This window comes from Emys orbicularis, chromosome 20 (assembly GCF_028017835.1).
Source record: "Emys orbicularis isolate rEmyOrb1 chromosome 20, rEmyOrb1.hap1, whole genome shotgun sequence".
Lineage (NCBI taxonomy): Eukaryota > Metazoa > Chordata > Testudines > Emydidae > Emys > Emys orbicularis.
Genome location: NC_088702.1, coordinates 6,901,750 through 6,920,704, shown reverse-complemented (window position 1 = coordinate 6,920,704; position 18,955 = coordinate 6,901,750). Strand labels below are relative to the sequence as shown.

Genomic DNA, 18,955 nt, shown 5'->3' with positions numbered 1-18,955 from the left:
TTACCCCCTACCCCACTCCCTCGGGGTACCCAGCTCCACGCGCTCACCTGACCCAGGGTGCAGAAGATGTGAGCGTCATCCTGCTGGAAACGCCGCACCCTGGTCAGGCCGGTCAGGGTCCCCGAGGACTCGTTCCGGTGCAGCACCCCGAAGTCAGCCAGGCGGAGGGGCAGCTCCCGCCAGGAGCGGGGCCGGTGAGCGAACATCAGGCTGATAGGGCAGAATGGAGGAAGAAGGGAAATCGGAGCCCGTCCAAGCCCCACTGAAAAGCACACTGAGGACCCTTTGTGGCAGCAGCAGGCCCTGACAGGGAAGGGAGCTGCTGGGCTGCCCTCGATCCAGCCCCCGCTGCTGCTTCTCTGGCAGGAGAGCCAGGACCCCGGTGGGAAGAGAGTCACTCCCACCCAGCAGCCAGTCAGGGGCCTCAGCGGGGAGTGAGTGGCCAGGGCTCGACAAGACACCACAGCTGGACACCTCCATGGCAGCCTGGACGAAGAGACCAAGGCCTAAACGTGCCATGGATACAGAGCTGCAAGAGGGGTCCCTCCGGGTGCTGCCCACGCTGAACATGGGCTGTTGGGTATCAACAAACCAAACTGGACCTCTGGTCCAGACCCCAGGGTTGGCAGGCTGTTGATTTATTTGAAATACATGTTTTTAAGAAGTATCACCTCCCCCTCCCATCCGAATGGCGTTACGATTTTGTGCCTGAGATTTTAACGACAGTCAACTATTGTACAGCCCTGTTCTACCCACTAGACCCCACTCCCCTCCCAGAGCTGGGAATAGAACCCAGGAGTCCTGACTCCCAGCCCCACCCCTCTACCCACTAGACCCCACTCCCCACCCAGAGCTGGGAATAGAACCCAGGAGTCCTGACTCCCAGCCCCACCCCTCTACCCACTAGACCCCACTCTCTCCAGCCTCTATCACAGACCCCCCATGTCCAGTGGTTCTCAACCTATGTGGCCCACAATGAGTTACGTGGGCCGCATCCAATGCTACCTGTATGGCCCTGAGGAGGTCACACGGACCACAGCTCCCTGCTGATTGGGCCGCAGGTTGAGAACCACTGCCCTAGCCGAACAGCCAGCCTGCAGCAGACCTTGGGTGCCTCGCTCACCAGTGACCAGGGCAGTTCATTGGCTTGAGGGCGAAGGTCTCGTTCTCGACCGGGAAGCAGAACATGTGGTCACTGTAGTGCTGCCAGTGGCCAGACAGCTCCCACAGCTTGGCGTTATAGATGTTAGGGGTGACCACCTCCGAGAACCCACGTTTCCGATACTCGCTCTGCAGTGGGGGCAGAAAACACAAGACGTGGCCTCTTCACGGGAGCACAGACCTGAGAGACACTGGGCCCTTTACAGTGAGAATGCTACTTAGTAACGACACAGAGCTTCACATCTTCAGAGCACCGCCCTCACTCACAGCCCCATCCTCCTTTCCTGGGGGAAACTAAGACAGAAATGACGTGCCTAAGGATCACAGAGAATGATGGTGGTAGCAGTGGGAGTAAAGGAAATTATTACTTACCTTACAATGCCTGTGGTTCTTCGGGGTGTGTGTGCGCGCGCATGCGCGCGTGTGTGTGTGTATATATATATATATATATATACACACATACACACACACACATATATACACACACGTACGTCATATATATGACAGACACACATTCCACTCTTGGTGCACATATACCCAGCGTACTCCAGTTCAGATTTGTTCAGCGAGCAGTGTCTGTTAGGGGCTGTGCCTCTACCCCAAATGTCCTCATGCTTCCAACTGAGGACATAGGGGGTGACCCCAACCACCCCTTAGTTCCTTCGCTAATACGGAATACATCTAGACTCCGCAGTAGTGGGGAAGGATCATGGAGTATATATGGACAACACATCTCCAAGTACCACAGCTACCGCAAAGGTAGAACTGCTGACACACACACACACACACACACACACACACACACCATTTTTGCTGACTCACAATCAGCATCCTAGATCACAGTAGTCTACCTACACAGTGGCTGTACGACAGCCTGAACAAAGTTAGCATCATATCTTGATTCTTCCCCTACGTTGTAATGCCAGATCAGCATACCCACGGAAGCCCAGGTAGCTGCCCTACATATATCCAGTACAGGAACATTTCCTAAAGAAGCACCAGACCTTTTTTGTGCTCCCGGAGAGCGAGCTGTTGCACTCACTGGAGGGTCTACACTGGATAATTCATAGCCCAGCTTGATACAAGCAAAGATCAAGCTAGAAAGTCTCCATGTGGAAATGGCCTGACCTGCCACCTCGTCCCCATAAGCTACGAACAGCCTAGAGGACACCCTAATGACTTGGTTCTATGTACGTAGGAGGAGAGCGTCCTGAGAACATCTAGGGCGTGGGAGCTTAGCCTTGCCTTGGCTACAATGTGGTTTTGGGAAAAAACCCACAGGGTAGGTGGATAACCTGATTTAAAGGAAAGTCAGATATCGCTGTCAATCAAAGATTTCAAAGACACCCAGTCTATGATAAATTGTGTGCAGGGGCCCTGCCACCAGCCCTTGTATCTCTCCTCCCCTTTTAGCCAACGTTATTGCCACCAGAAAGGTGGGTTTGATGTAATGATGAAACATGGAGCTAATGGCTTGACAGGGGGACACATTAACCTTGCAATGTATTGTGCATCATGATTTGACGTGTCAGTCCTTTTAGGAGCAGGAGACAAGCTGTGCCTGCCCCACGCATGGTTCTTAGCTCCAGGATTTGCATGAAGTCTTCCACACCCCTCACATTTGAAGGTCGTCCAACCCATTGTGGAGGCATCTGTCACCAACAGAGTGGGAGGAGGGTCTTTCAGAGGGTCTCTCTACCGGTTTAATTACAGCACTTCTTGGGGGGAATATGCACTGACAGAACCTGGTGGTGCCTGCTTGGCCGACACAGACTTCAGCTGTCCTTGCACACAATGAGGGTGAAGTCTGGCATGCTGAGCTACGTAAGTGCAGGAGGCCAGGGGACCTAGCCGCTTGAGCCGAGTTCTCAGGGACGCCTTGGGATGACCGGCCTAGCATGGCTTGAAATCTCTCCTGCAGTAGATAAGCCAGTGCTGTTGTGGAGTAGCTCCTATAAACTCTGTCCTTTGGGTCAGAGTCAAAAGTGACTTTTCTCCGTTGACCTAGGGAGGGGAAAAGCTGAACGGAGACGGTCACTTGTCTGTCCATGAACGAGCCGGTCGTCTAAATATGGGAAAAGCTGGTGTGTCCTTGTTTCTTGAAATAAGCTGCCATTACTGCTAGGCATTTTGAGAATCTTCTTGGGGCTGCGGAAAGGCCGAATAGCAGCTCTCTGTGCTGGTAATGGGACTCGTCCACTTGAAATCTCAGATACCTTCGGTGGGCAGCGCCAATCGCTATCTGGAAAAAGGCATCTTTGAGGTACCAGTCGTGTGGATCTAGGGTTGGGGTGACAGAGGCCAGATGCACCATCCTGAATTTGAGCTTGTGAACTAAAGACTTTCAACTGCCTCCGGCCCAGCCCCCTTTCTTTCTGGCAATCAGAAAATAACGAGAGTAAAATGTCGTCACTTGTGCTGCTGGGTGACCTCAGGCAAGTCATGTCCCACCCCTGTGCCTCAGTTTCCCCACCCGTAAAATGGAGATAATGATACTGCCCTCTTTTGTAAAGCACTTTGAGAAGTACTGATGAAAAGAGCTAGATAAGAACTAGGGATGATTATTATTAAAGCCCCTTGAGGTACTTCTCCCACTGCACAAGAGGTTCATAAGCGCTTGCGCCTCCCAGCGTTACTCCTCGTTCTTCTCGCAGGAGTGTGTATTTGTGGCACTTCAGAGACTAACAAATTTATTTGAGCATAAGCTTTCGTGGGCTAAAACCCACTTCATCAGATGCATGCAGTGGAAAATACAGTAGGAAGATATATATATACACACACAGAGAAGATGTAAAAATGGGTATTGCCATACACACGATAACGAGAGTAATTGATTAAGGTGAGCTATTATCAGCTGGAGAAAAAACACTTTTGTAGTGATAATCAGGATGGCCCATTTCCAACAGTTGACAAGAAAGTGTGAGTAACAGTAGGCGGAAAAAAAATTAGCATGGGGAAACAGTTTTTACTTTGTGTAATGACCCATCCACTCCCAGTCTTTATTCAAGCCTAGACACCATTAAATTAGGCTTGACTAAAGACTGGGAGTGGATGGGTCATTACACAAAGTAAAAACTGTTTCCCCGTGCTAATTATTTCCCCTACTGTTACTCACACCTTCTTGTCAACTGTTGGAAATGGGCCATCCTGATTATCACTACAAAAGTGTTTTTTTCTCCTGCTGATAATAGCTCACCTAAATCAATTACTCTCATTAGAGTTGGTATGGCAACACCCATTTTTTCATGGTGTGTGTGTGTGTGTGTCTTCCTACTGTATTTTCACTGCATGCATCCGATGAAGTGGGTTTTAGCCCCCGAAAGCTTATGCTCAAATAAATGTGTTAGTCTCTAAGGTGCCACAAGTACTCCTCCTTCTTTTGCTGATACAGACTAACCCGGCTACCACTCTGAAACCTGCGAGAGGGGCCTGAGAAAACAGTCAGGGAAAGCGAGGGGGAGGAAGAGAGAGTCTGGAACTGGATGGAATAACCCCTTCTATGACTTCCAGCCGGCCCTCAGGATGGTGATCCAATTCCCAGATGGAGGGGATCTACGGTGAGAGACGATTTGAGAATCTGTCTACTTGCAACTTAGGAATTCTGGTTGATCTTATGAGATTACTGTCTGCTGGACTGCCACGAGGTAGGCGTAGTCAGCTCATGTGTCACCCACACCAGGAACAACGGTGGGTTGATGAACCCAGAAGGTTCCCATTCATGGAGGGAACATCTTAGGACAATGCGACAGCTTAAGCTTGGGGAAAACCAGTCTGACCACGTTTATCGGCCAGGCTGGGGGTTTGGAGCAGTGGAATTTGTCCACAAACAAGACAAAGAGCCAAGGTGTTGAGTGAGGTTAAGTCTTTAAAACCACAGAGACTGGGTGAGGCAAGGAGAGAGCAAAAGGGAGATTGGGCAAGAAAGAGGAAGACAGGAAACCAGCTGCACAGGAGAGAGAAAGACTCCATGAGCCAGAGGAGAATCCACGCGTAGGAGAGGGATTCTGGACTCCTTAAAGAACAGTGAGGAAACCGAGGCAGGGAAATGCATACAGGGGTGTTCCCGGATTGGTCTGAGCTGTACAGTTCTCGTGGGAGCTAGAGGGTGATCAGGCTTTGGAACCTTTACGGAGCCCATGCCCCTGTTTGCTTTGTTATCCCATGTCCCAGCAGAGGCGAAGTGTACCGCGCAGAGCGCTCATGTGGGAGGGGCTGTGCTTAAGCTACAGAGGAGGTTAAGGGGTCAGCACTGGTCCTGGGAGAGTAGGGCAGCCCCATTGCCACGAAGGGGTAACAGACAGCAAGCCTGTGCCCAGGATGTGCGCCAGAGAGGTCAAGGATCCAAGCACTGCAGCCTGCTCAGAGCGTGGCGAGGCCCAAACCCAGTAGCCAGGATGGGCTCTACCAGGCCCACCTGGTAGACACCAGAAGAGCCAACAAATCTGCACGCCCCTCCTGACCAAGGAGCCACGTCTGCTGCCTTGAGGACGATGAGGGCAGACAGGGGGGCAGATGCAGAGGGCTCCCTTCGGGGGAGACTTTGGTCCTTTCTAGGTTGTCCGGGTTGCTGATATCATGTGTAAGAAGATTCGGTCTCCCCTGCAGCAGAGACAAAGCGCTTACAAAGCATGACCCTCAACAGATTCTCCTGGCCAAAGGAACCTGGACTCGAGTCGCTGGGCAGGTGTACACGGACGAGCACTCGAAGGAAGAGTCCCCCAGGAATTCGGGGCTTCTGCTCACAGCCCCAGTCCAACGGGCCAGATTGCGCAGCCTATTGGGAACAGCTGTGCGAGGAGATGTCTATGCACCTGTCTGTATCCCAAGGATTCCCCACTAGGGAGCGGGGTTTGCTCATAGCTTTCAGGGGAGTCATGTCCCCCACCCCCTTTTTCTTTGTGGCTAGGTAGGGGAGGAGAGGAAGGGTGGCCCAGGGATTAGGGAACCAGCCTAGGAAATGGGAAACATGGGGCTCAATTCCTGCTCTGCCACCAACTCCCTGTGTGACCACGGGCAAGGCACTTAGCCTCTCAGTGCCTCAGTTTCCCCATCTGTACAATGGGATAATAGCACTACCCTGCCTCACAGGGATGGGTGAGGATAAATACATTAACTGGTCTACAGTGCTCGGACACTATAGCACTGGTGCTAGATAAGGACCTACGATAGACAGGCCCGATGTTTTTTTCCAGCATGTTTTTTCCAGATGGGAGCAGGGTGTGGATGCCCCCTGGGAAGCCTGTGCAACTAGGACCCAGAGACAGACACCTCCAAGATAATCTACCTCACTGGGAATTGGGGACCCAGCCTCACCCAGCTAGCCAGGTGCAGCCACGCTCCTGGCCGGTCTCTAGCACAGCTCCCTGACCCGGGTGGCTAGGGACATGCACTCCGCCCTCTCCCCAAGGAAATCTATAGCAGAGCCAGGTTAAAACACCTGTGGCCACACTGACCAGGGAGCCAGTGCTGGAGCTCTGCACACAATGACTCTGCTATGACCCAGTGGCAGCTGGCGTGAGTCTGCTCCCAGAGCCTGGGCTGACGGTCACAGCTGCACGGAGGTGTTTGGGACAGGAAGATCTACAGGATGTCACACGGAGAAGGAGTCACAGCACCACAGAAATGCAGGGCTGGATGGGACCTCGCAAAGTCACCAAGTCCAGCCCCCTGCGCCGAGGCGCGACCAAGCGAACCCCGATACAACGGCTGCCCGTACCTTGATGAAGTCTATCAGGGTGTTGTAGACGTGAGCTCCTCTGGGCAGGAAAAAGCAGCTCCCAGGACTCAGCTCGTGGAAGAAAAACAATTCCTGCTCCTGGGGAGGAAATAAGAGACGGTCCCCTGAGCGCTGCACCGAGGGGGAGGCAGGACACGGGGTGTCTACGCGCGATGACCCCCTACATGGGGGACTGGATCCAGGCTCCTAAGGACTAAGCCCGGCAGCTGGAAACAGCAGCAGGTTCAGAAGCCTCTTATGGGACCCATAAGGTGGCGACAGAGACTCGGGCTTCGTTGAGGCGGGAGAGACGTGGCACGGCAACGGAAGACAATGGCTTGCCCGTGCCCAAGCTCCGAAGGGAGCTGGGTCTTGCAGGGCACCTCTCCTACCCGAGGGGTCTCCAATCAGCAGGGCAGGTACTGATGGCTCCAGGCCTTCCGCTCCAACGCTTCCATGCCCTTTGTCCCTTCCCTGTTCAGAACTGGGGACAGTTTAGCCAGCGGGTTGGGTGGAACAAACACAGATGTAGCTGCCACGACCCTGCCCGGGGGTGATCATGCCGACTCCTACCTTGCCAATCCTCCGGTGGTCCCGGCTAGCTGCCTCCTCCTGGAGCTGCTCCCACTCCTCCAGCCGTACGGGGCTGGGGAAGGAGATCCCATACACCCGCTGCAGAGACTCCAGAGTGGGGTCTCCTTTCCAGAAGGCGGAGGAGCTCTGTTGAGAAGTGGGAAAGAGAGCTAACACCACAGGAAGGTGCTGATAGAAGAGAGGGCTGAGCTCCACACTGGCTGGGACAGGGTAATCTGGGATCAACACACAGCTCTACTGCCTACTCCTCCAGCTTCTCCAGAAAGGCAAAAGCTTCTGCTCCTCTCGGAACAGCACGGTCTAGTGGTTAGGGCTGGGAGTCTGGACTCCTGGGTTAGGTGCTATGGTGATGGGCTTGGTATAAAACACAAGGAGCCAGAGTCAAGAACAGAACCTGAAATGGACTCACTGGGTGACCTTGGGCAGCCACGCGCCTGCTCTGTGCCTCGATTTCCCCACCTGTAAAACAGGGATGGTACCGACTCCTTTTCTAAAGCACTTGGAGACCCTCTGACAAAGCACAGCCTGTGTTCAGTGCAAAGCGTGACCATATCAGGCATTTAATATCAAAGTGCTCCACCCTCCTGCTGGAATTTTTACAGCTGGGGGGAAACTGAGGCACTGACTCCCCTAAATTCACACAGCTTGCCCAGTGGCAGAGCGATAACCCCCGCCACGCCATGCTCACGAGACCAGGCTCCCTCCCACCGGTGCCAGCAACTGAGCTTGGCTGGGGTTAGAACCGACCTTCAGGATCTTCAGCGCTTGGATCTTCCCTGTGTGCCTGATGTGGGGACCTTTGCAAAGGTCGATTAACCCCCCACACCTGGGAAAAGGAAAGGAGACAGGGGTTCAGAGTACAGACAGAGAGCCAGGAGCAGACAACAGGTGGGTCACAGGCAGACTGGCATCCCTGGGTCTAGGGGTGAGGTGAGAAATGCCAGGCTGGAATGAGAGAGCAGTGGGGAAAGTCAGAAGACGCCCCAAGTGGTCCGAAGACTTAGCATGTAAGCTCCACTTGTACAGCGCCTAACACAATGGGGTCACGGTCCGTGATTCTGGCTCTTAGGCACGACCACAACGCAACTGGCTCACATGAAGGGCACTCGTATGTCACCTCCACGGGTACAGGATCAGAACCTGGGCCAACGTCTGCGAGTGGATTCACACCTCCCGCTCCCACCCAGCTGTGCAATCGGGCACGAGGGCAGGATCAGGCCCTTAGCACTTTGTGCCCGTTCTGTCGCACTCCCTCCCATCATGGTACCCGGACCCACAGCCCAGCCCACGGAGGCAGGGCCCAAGCCCCGGCATCATTCTCGCTTTCCAGCAGTGACAGTCGCCCCCCTGCCCCTGCATATGCCTTTCACAGGGAACGCCTGTACCAGCCGGCGGTGAGTTAGTTGCTGGGATTTCTCCGGCCACGCAGTGGGTCCCAAGAACTCATGGTGCCACCTAGATCTGGGCCTGAGCACAACTCAACTGCAGCGAAGCGTCAGGGCGTGGCCGTGCTTAAAGAGGGCGGAGCTGCAAAGGGTCACGGACACGGCATGGGGGGGGGGAAGTGTTCAATGGAGCTGGGGCGCCAAGGGGCACCCTACAAGCGCCATCTCGCCTTTCCGGGGGGGTTGGAAGTTGGTTTGTTAAGTTATGTTGGACAATCGCTACTGGTGGCAAAGGACGGTATGTGACCGTTGCAAACTAATCCACCCCGGGGAGCTCCTCGGTGGAAGTGCTGCTGCAGAACGGCTTGTTCGAAAACCACCGGAAATCAGTACAAATAGTTCCATGCACTGAAGCCTGACGGTGACGGTCGTGTAATCAGTGTACACACAGCATGGCCAGCTGTCTGTATGAAGTGGGATTCAGATGGACACACACGTTTTCCTGACCACGTTAAGCACTGGGACACGGCTGGGGAGCAGGGCACTTTCACCCCAGGGCCGTGCGTCTGGAGGAACAGGAGTCACAGACCTCGCCCTGCCCAGCACCCTGGGTGCGCCGGGGCAGTTACACGGACTGCAGGGCCCTTGCTCACCTGTACACCGTAGCAGTCGGTGACTTCACTTTCTCCTCGATCACCTGCAGCTTAAACTTGTTGTACTGGGGAAAGGAAAAGAGAAGAGCGTAGGGCCAGTGTTAATGATACAGCCCACGGATAACTAGCAGCTAATCTGCTCTGAGCTGTTGCTATTCATGTTTGTTATGACAGTGCCCAAGAATGGGGCCCTCTCGCGCCAGGTGCTGTACAGAGAAAGTATCGGACAGCCCCTGCCTCAAAGAGCTTCCAAGCTAAATGCCACTTACAGGAGCCCACAATTCTAGCACGCACATCCCTCCCGCCATCTCCCCCCAGCAAGCTGCCTGGCCCATCAATGCAGCCAGCATGCTCCTCAGGACAGAGACTGGCTCTTCACTTGCTATGCAGTGTGTCAGGCAGGCATGTGGGGCTAGACACAGGCGTTAGAGGCAGGATGGCCCAGTGGTTAGAGTGCTAGTCTGGAACTCGGGAATACCTGCTCTGCCACAGACTCCCTGGGTGACCTTGGGCAAGTCACTTGTGGCCAGATTTTGAAAGGTCTTTTTGGCTCCTAACTGCAACTGAAATCAGAGTTAAGTGCCCAAATACCATTAAAAAAATCTAGGCCTCAGTCTCCGTGCCTCAGTTTCCCCATCAGTAAAATGGGGATAGCACAGCACTGCCTCACAGGGGTGAGGATAAGCATAGCGAAGATGGCGAGGTGCTCAGGCAAGTTAGATATACAGATAACACCAGCTCTTACAAGAGGGCAGGGCTGGTTGGATTGAGAAGAGCTGGGGAGGATGACAGACGTACCCTGAACTGAGCGGGGGCAGGCAGCAGGAAGGCAGGTTATTAGCCCCGGGCCGGCTCATAGGGCAGCTCTGGAAACCAAGCAAGTCTCCCTGTGTACCCCAGAGGGGAAAGACCTACCCCAGGGGACGAAAGACGGCTCCTTCCTGGCCATGCATTCACCAGGGCTGTGTCTAGTCCCAAGGGATGGGGGCTCCCATCGCTTCTCACAGGAGCTGCTGGGACTCCTGCAGGACCTAGTAAGTGACACTATTTGCACGACCGTTTACTTGGCCCTGGGGTTCTGTGTTACTCCCACTCCCGCCCTGAAGCAGATCCTGAGGCCCTGCAGGGAGGGGGGGACTGCTGAGAGCCATGACATATACAAACACGTCCGTCCACCTTAAATAGCTCCAGCAGGTCCTCTCGGGACACCTCCAGCCTCTCGAAGGGATGCTTCTCTCGGACGATGGACTTGCACGTCTCCTCCAAGGCTGGGAGCTCGCTGCCCAGCACGGTTCTGCAGAGAGAGCGAGACGTTTTTAAAAGCCCCGGTTACAGAAGAACTGAGCCGTGACCCCAGATCCCGGCAGGTGGCCAGAGCGCGGGAGTGGCCGTAGCAACGTGTCTTCACCCCCACGTTTGCACCCATTCCCCACGCACTGCCAGGAAAGGAGCCAGGGACAACGCTTGGCAAAGGCCAGACACTGGTGTAACGGCCAGGGGGCTCCAGGGAAGCAGAGACAGGTACGGTGCTGCCGACGCAGCCTAGCGGCGTGGAGCACTTCATGCTAGTTTATCCCAGGATGCCACCTAGTGGAAGGGAAATCAAACAAGCCCATGTGACAACTGCAACTCGGTTTCATAGAGTTTAAGGCCAGATGGGACCATTAGATCTAGGGATGTAAATATTGTTTACAAAAGTACCCGTTTAAAGTATTCAAATGATATTGGTTCACCGTTTAATCGTTAACCAGTTCAGCCAGCAGAAGGGGGCGCAGCGCCGTCCGCACCCGGAGAAGACTGGTTGCACGTGAGTGGGGTGTGCGCGTGAGGTCCCGGGAGCCAGGGCAGAGGTGGTGGGGGAGGGGGGCACGTGCAGCAGAACTCGCCCAGGCTCTTCTGCCCGGTCTCATGCTTACCCCGTTCCCACCCCGCTTTGGTCTGCAGCGCCTGGCACAATGAGCCCACTGCGGGCAGCAGCCGCCGCCGAGTTGGGGGAAGGCAGCAGGGATCTGGGGGCTCATCAGCAACTGGAACAGACTCGACTAGAACAGGAACATCCTGGCTGTGGCTCCCCCCTACCTGGCTGGGCATGTGCTGCCCGGCACGCGTCCCAGCAGTGACCGGCACCGCCTCCGCCAGGTACCTGCTGCCCGGAGCAGCAGCAGCAGCCGCCGCTGGAGGTGGGGGCAGCCGGGCAGCACCTGATTTACCAATCTGTTTTAAACGTTAACTGCAATATATTAACGGTAAGACTAATACTGATCAGTTAACCGTTTTTAATATATTACATCGCTAATCAGATCACCTAGTCCGATCTGCACAGCACCAGCCAGCCAGCGAATTCACCCACACGCCCCTGTACTGAGCCCAGCTAAAGCGTTTCAGTCCACAGGAGACTCAGCGGAGCCACGGGGAGAGAACAGAAGGGGCAGATGCACCAGAGGCTCCTGCTACGGCAGGGAATGGATGAGGTGAGATCATAGGCGCTGACTTTTGGTTTTGCCGGCGGGGGCACCACCCGGCTCTGCCCCTCCCCCAAGGTCCCACCCCCACTCCGCCTCTCTCTGCTTCCCCTTCCTGGTGACTCTGTCTAGCCCCCCACCCACTCACTCAAAGCAGCAGAGGAAGTTCCCCCTCCTCAGGGTAGGAAGCGTTGCCTAGTGGTTAAGGTACAGGCCTGGGGCTCAGGTGTTCCGGGTTTGAGTCTCTGCTCTGCCACAGACTCCCTGCTTAGCCTCGGGAAAGTCACTTCACCTCTGGGTGCCCTAGATCCCACCTTCCAAATAGGGCTAGTATTTCCCTGCCTCCTAGGTTAAATCTATTCATGGTTGTGTGGTGATGGGGGCAAAGTTCTGACATAGGCAGCATCCCCTGGCAATGAGTTCCACAGATTGACTGCATTGCGTGAAGAAAGGAAACAAACAAAAGGAAGTCTATCAGCTCTAAGGTGATTAAGGTCTATTTCCAGTAGATAAAAATGTGATCACCTTTTTCCAATGGCAGTGTGCTTTCTTTTCCTATTAAGTTACTCAGTAAATAGAAATAAAGTCTTAAATATTGTTATCTATTTATATAATGCATTTGATCTTTCTCCAGCACAAACGAAAACACACTCCAGTTCAAGGTATTAACGACGTAAAGATTCAAAACATAAAAACAAATTTAAAAGTTGAACTTGCATTTACAAATGACTGATTTAAAAGCCTCTTTTAGTTCTGGAAACAGTTCAGTTTTATAATGTAATATAGAAATCCCAAGTGTGTATCTACAGTCACCCAACTGGATGATTCTTAACTGTGCCTTAACGAAAATACAATATGACGCTATCCAGACGCCATCAGGCCTTCCGCCGGGATGCCCACCTAGGCTTCCCTGGCCCCTCTTACCGGCCCGCCAGGTACATGTCATAGAAGAAGCCGCTCTCTGTGCTGGGCCCGTGACACAGCAGCGCTCCGTAGAATCGCTCCGCTGCCACTCCAAGGATGTGGGCGCTGGAGTGCCAGAAAACCTGGGGAGGGAAGAGACCTGGGGTCACGCGGATGGTCCACCGTGTCCCACACGGCTCTGGCCTGTTGGGATCCCAGCTCCAATGATGACTCAGAGCGCTGGCTTAACCCAGACACCCTGCAGCCTCTCACATATGGGGTGACTGCTTGTTCAGAGAGGGAGCCCAAAGTCCCTCGTTAGCTGTCTTTAGGGGGCCTGCCTGTTCCCAGGAGGCAGTGTTATCTAGTGGATCGAGCAGGGGCTGGCAAACTTTTTGGCCTGAGGGCCGCATCGGGTTTTGGAAATTGTATGGAGGGCCGGTTAGGGGAGGGGGTTCCCCCACCTGCCCCTGCCTGCCCCCTGCCGGCCCATCCAACCCCCCCTCTCATTCCTGACTGCCCCCCCCCCCCCGGGACCCTGTCCCATCCAACCATCCCTTCTCCCTGCCCCCTGACTGCCCCCAGAGCCGGGCCACGCCACCACCACGCAGCTCAGAGCACTGGGTCAGGCCGGCTCTGCAGCTGCACTGCCCCAGGAGCTCACGGCCCCGCCGCCCAGAGCACTGCGCTGGCGGCGGAGAGAGCTGAGGCTGCGGAGGATGGGGAACAGCGGGGGGGAGGGGGAGGGCTAGCCTCTTGGACCAGGAGCTCAGGGGCCGGGACAGATGTGGCCCGCGGGCCGTAGTTTGCCCACCTCTGGGATAGAGCACTGCACTGGGGACTGAGGACTCATGTGTTCTATTCCCACCTCTACTGCTGGGTAATATTGGGCAAGTCACTTCAGATGCTCTGTGCCTCAGTTTCCCCATCTGTAAAATGGGGACAATGATACGGATTGCTTTTGTAAAGCGTTTTGAGATCCAAGGATGAAAAATGCTACAGAAGAGCTAGGGACTATTCTATTCATTATACACGCTGTACCTTCTCCCTTTGGGTTAGCTTTAGCCACTATTTGCTTTTCCTCTCTGCCCAATTCCTTGCCCTTATCCCTGGCCTGGCTGACTCCTGTCAACCAAAACTTGAGCAGCTGATTTTTCAGCCTTTTGCATCTGTGCTTTTGCCAGTCAGATACCAAAGTGCAGGAGCCATTGGCTAGTCCAGCATCTCAGCGACATGCATTGCAATGCATAAGAGTGTAAAATGGGCCAGCCGGGCCACCGCTTCCCGCAGCTCCATTGGCCAGGAACAGCAAACCGCGGCCACTGGGAGCTGCGAGTGGCCGTACCCGCGGGCGCTCAGATAAACAAAGCATCTCGCGGCTTGCCAGGGGCTTACCAAGTTTGGGAACCACTGTTTTAGAGCATGGTTGGGAGAGATGCTTTTGCAAAGGACAGTTAAAAAGAACATCTATCAAATCCCGCTTCCTTGGTGACCCCTACACTCCAGCAGGTGCATTAATACAGTGGTTCTCAACCAGGGGTACATGTATCCCTGGGGGTATGCAGAGGGGTACATCAACTCATCCTGATATTTGCCTAGTTTTACAAACAGGCTACATATAAAGCACTAGCGAAGTCAATAGAAACTAAAATGTCATACAATGACTTGTTTATACCACTCTATATATTATGCACTGAAATGGAAGTACAATATTTATATTCCAATTGATTTATTTTATAATTACATGGTAACGAAGAAAGTCAGCAATTTGTCAGTAATAGTGTGATGTGACACTTTTGTATTTTTTTCTGTCTGATTTTGGAAGCAAATAGTTTTTAAGTGAGGTGAAACGTGGGGGTATGCAAGACAAAGGAGACTCTAGAAAGGGGTACAGTTGGCTGGAAAGGTTGAGAACTATGGCATTAAAGGGACAGAAACTAGAAGCCACAGAAACGGCCCAGATTAGCCACTGTCCAGGCTCCCTTTTCCTACCACCAGAGGGCTCCTTCCCCACAACTGAACACCAATTTACCTACTCTGTCACTAGATTTAGCGACGTTTTTGTTTCCCTAGCGAGAAAATAAGTGTCAAAGTGACCAGTGACAAATCTAGCAACTTTTACTGCCAATGACAGTGACATTCGGAGAAAGACGTCACCACTATGTATAGTCACAAAATCATTGACAAGCAGCTCGATAGTGTTAATAAAATCCATTCCGGGCTCTTCTTACTACATTCTGTTGGACACCAAGTCAATGTCATTACGTCTCAACTGAGCATGTCCTCGGAAGGAATCGCGTTCCAAGGCTGCTTGGGCTGAGATCACTGCAATCTGCAGGCAAGGAAAATATGTTTGTGGAGGCTAATTAAATACTTTGCTAAAGCCAGGCGCACTTTGGTGAGAGTTGCACATTAGCCAGGGGTTGTTTTTACCCAAATGTTCCTTCTCGCTGTTCCGTAGTAGGTAGCACAGCCTGTGATGCAGGGTACGATGGCTAATGAAGCGGACAGGGCAGGGGAGACAGGTTAGCCAGCGAGGAGAGCCGCACGGATGGAAGGTGGGGTGGGATGAGACAGGGCCATGTGCCCCAATGGGGCAGGGGGAGGAGGGGCACCGCGCCTCCAGGGAGGAAGCCCTTACTGCAGGATCAAAGGTGGAGTTAGCTTGATTTTGGCTCCCCTTTATTCATTCCTCTGGCTTGGCCTGGGGTTAGCTGCCCAGCTGGGTTTTCAGAACTCAAACTCTGGGAGCAGGGGGAAGGGATCTGGCTAGTGGATTTTTGTTTTTAAATCTACTTTCTTGGTTCCCTGCAGCGCCCCGCTCAGGTCAGGCGAATGCCCTCCTCCCCCTGGCTCTGGGCCCTCCCTTTCACTAACCTGTCGGCTCTATTAACACTATTGTGCTGCTTGTGAATGATTTTGTGACTCTACTCACCTGGGCATGCGCACTTGTGTGTTTATAATTCTCTGTCGACTTCCCTGGAATTTTTGTTTAGTGACATTTTTGACTCCTTTTGAGAGCTTAGACACGACAGTTAGCGACTTTTCAAGGTCTGTCTGGTGACTTCCTACTCTGTGGAGTTGGCAACACTGCGCCAGATATCACTCACCGCCTGCCCCTCTGGAGAATCAAAGCCCAGGAATTCCAAGGCGGCACTGCTTTCCAGAGGGCGATCCAGGTCGTACAGAGCCCCGTTCACCCTGGCGGCCACGGCCCCCTCAGCCAGGCCCCGGCTGGGAAGGAGAGAGGTGACAGAACACACTTCAGTACAGGACACATGACCAGCCAGTCAGACGGGGGATTTAGCGCTGGGGAAGGGGCCCTGGAGCCAGGTCTCTGGCCCAATTACAGCCCAGGGAGAATAAGGGTATCTGTGCAGTGAGTTCTCCCCCTGCACACCGCCCCCCCCCCCCACCCCACACACACGGAGCTAGAGGGATTATGTCTCCAAGACCCACTCACACCTGGACCCTCTCTGCTGAGGCTACCAGCAAGGAGCCAGTTAGCACCAGCTCCGAGAATGGGCTCTGCGGCCTGGACACCCGTCAGCTACAGCTGGCAAACCCCATTTCTCGTCAAGCCACTACTCCTCAGTGAGGTGCTCTGCCCAGCCTAGTGGGGGCTGCTGGGGCAAAAGCAGAGGCTGCACACTCACCCCAGCCGGGGGAAGTCCCCCCAGCTTATGGGCCACCACTCGTGCAGTTCCCCAGGCAGCAGCGGATTGCACCTGGGCCCTCTGGTTTTAGAAGCACAAGCTGCCCCTACAGCAGGAACTAAAAGACCCAGCCACGGTGCCACGGGCTCCATGTGGATGTGGGACAGCCATCATTGCTGGACGGACGGACGACAGAGCGCCACACGGAACAGGTGTGAGTTACAGTAACAACGTTCGGGGTGTGGGAGGCGGGTTCGAAGGAGGGAGTCAGGTGCCCAAATCCCACTGAACAGAGTCCAGCTGAGCGTAGCCAAACCGGACCCCTAGGGGCAATGGACTCAATGGCCCATCCCCAGCATTTGCAAACCAGCAGAGCAACGGGGCTGGAGTCTCTCGCAGCCGTTCTCGGTTCCCTGCCCTAAGGCGAACCTAGGGGTTTAAAGGGTTTTGAAAGCAGACAACCGTTCATAGGAAGAAAACGTGCAATGGCACCCAGTACCCGATTTGTGACGCCACATGATACGGCGTGGTTCTTAGGGACTCTCCTTCCACCTGCTGGCCATCGGGCAGGGAGATCCGGATTGGCCCACCTGCCTTCTGCGCCCGGTCTGCACATCGCTCGTCGTAGGCAGCCTTTAGCTTCTCGTACAAACAGAGCCGCTCAGCGAGGTGGGGTAAGAGCGCGCCTGCCTGGAAAAGAGCCACAGCGGGACTGGAGGAAGTTTGTGACGGGAGTGGGGTCTAGCGGGTAGAGGATGGGCGTGGGAGTCAGGACTCCTGGGTTCTCTCTTCCCAGCTCTTGTTGGAGGAGCGCTGTTGAGTGGTTAGAGCAGGGTGTGCCTAGAATCATAGGACTGGAAGGGATCTCGAGAGTCTTCCGGTCCAGTCCCCTGCACTCATGGCAGAACTAAATCTTGTGCGTTGGGAGGGGGGTGAGAGGGACGCGGGGGCATTCTGTACAGCTCCGAGCACAATGGGCCCCCAGCTCTGTTGGAGCCTATTGGTGCCCCTGAGATACCCACAGTCCCATAGGGGGCACTTGCGGGGCATCAGGGCTTCTGCAATACAGCGCACCCTCCCCAAGGGGACAACACGCTCACGGGTCACTGGCCCAGGCAACCCCCTGCCAGCCGCGTCTGCGGGGGTCACCGCAGCAGAAATCAGGTCCCAAGCTAAAAAAACCCACCCCCCAGCCAGCTTGGCCAAGCCCCACGGAGCTCCCTGGGGAGGGGGCACGTCCCTAGCCCGACCCGGTCCCCAAAGCTTGCGCAGGGCCAAACCCAGGCGCAGCAGAGAGAAGTGGGCCAGGGCGGGGGGCAGCAGGGAGGCTTCACGCTGCAATGCAAAGCCGGACGGACCTGGTACCACCTGCGGCTCACGCCAGGGCCCTTCCCGGCCAGGATCTTCCCCCAGGGCGAGAGGAGCCGCATGGCCCCCCCTGGCTTCCTGCAGCAGGCAGGGAAATAACCCCCCCTCCCTCGCCTGCTGGCTGGGCAGAGGCGGGCCCGGCCGAGATGATTGGCTGCTCCTTGCGGCCAATCACTTCGCGCCGGGGTTGCCCCAGCGGCCCGTCCTGCAAATGCGCGGCGGAGGGGCCGTTCCCGGGGCGGAGATGCGCCCGCGCGCTGCGCAGGCCGCTTGCGTCTGCGCCACGGCGCGGCCCCTGCGCCCGCCTCCTGCTGCGCTCCCGCTGCACGCGCCCGCTCGGAGCCGGTCCCTGTCCCTGTCCCTGTCCCTCACCAGCTGCGAGGCTCCAAATCCCAGCCTGACTCCAGCTGCGCGCTCTCTGTCTCACAGCCAGTGTGCCAGGGTGCTGGGGGGGAAAGGAGCTTTGCAATCTAGAAAGAAAACAATAGGCATGTTCAAATCCATACCCTGTCCTCGGACCACCCAATCGGTGGCTTAATTTTTAACAGGTTCATTGCTCCCTCTGGCATCATCAAAATGTAATAAGCAATTATAAATCCCCTTACTTCCTTGTATTTGCGCTCTTTAAAAAACGGTTAAAATAATCTACATAAAAATAATCACTTTGGAACATATATTTTGCCTACCATTGTTAGAACAACAAAGATCAACCTGTGGAACTCCTTGCCAGAGGATGTTGTGAAGGCCAAGACACTAACAGGGTTCAAAAAAGAACTAGATAAATTCATGGATAGGGTCCATCAATGGCGAATAGTCATTGTTGGACAGGGATGGTGTCCCTAGCCTCTGTTTGCCAGAAGCTGGGAATGGGCGACAGGGGATGGATCTCTTGATGATTCCTGGTTCTGTTCATTCCCTCTGGGGCACCTGGCATTGACCACTGTCGGAAGACAGGATACTGGGCTAGATGGACCTTTGGTCTGATCCAGTGTGGCTGTTCTTATGAGATTAATTCAATAAAGGGGAAAGATTAGAGGGACCTCCCCCCCAGTTTACT

At 54.5% G+C, this 18,955-nt stretch overlaps 1 protein-coding gene across 1 annotated transcript in view; it reads right to left on the bottom strand.

Moving 5' to 3' along the window:
- Positions 1 to 17,960, bottom strand: part of TARS2 (threonyl-tRNA synthetase 2, mitochondrial) — a 30,391-nt gene extending 12,431 nt beyond the window's left edge. The window contains exons 1-11 of the mRNA XM_065419890.1: positions 17,889 to 17,960; positions 17,030 to 17,220; positions 15,985 to 16,108; positions 12,896 to 13,017; positions 10,686 to 10,803; positions 9,510 to 9,574; positions 8,219 to 8,297; positions 7,451 to 7,597; positions 6,878 to 6,976; positions 1,124 to 1,290; positions 48 to 210 (exon numbers count right to left, since the gene is read on the bottom strand). Of these exons, the coding sequence (XP_065275962.1) occupies positions 48 to 210; positions 1,124 to 1,290; positions 6,878 to 6,976; positions 7,451 to 7,597; positions 8,219 to 8,297; positions 9,510 to 9,574; positions 10,686 to 10,803; positions 12,896 to 13,017; positions 15,985 to 16,108; positions 17,030 to 17,220; positions 17,889 to 17,960 (1,347 nt within the window). The remainder of the gene's footprint in view (positions 1 to 47; positions 211 to 1,123; positions 1,291 to 6,877; positions 6,977 to 7,450; positions 7,598 to 8,218; positions 8,298 to 9,509; positions 9,575 to 10,685; positions 10,804 to 12,895; positions 13,018 to 15,984; positions 16,109 to 17,029; positions 17,221 to 17,888) is intronic.
- Positions 17,961 to 18,955: the final 995 nt, after the last annotated feature.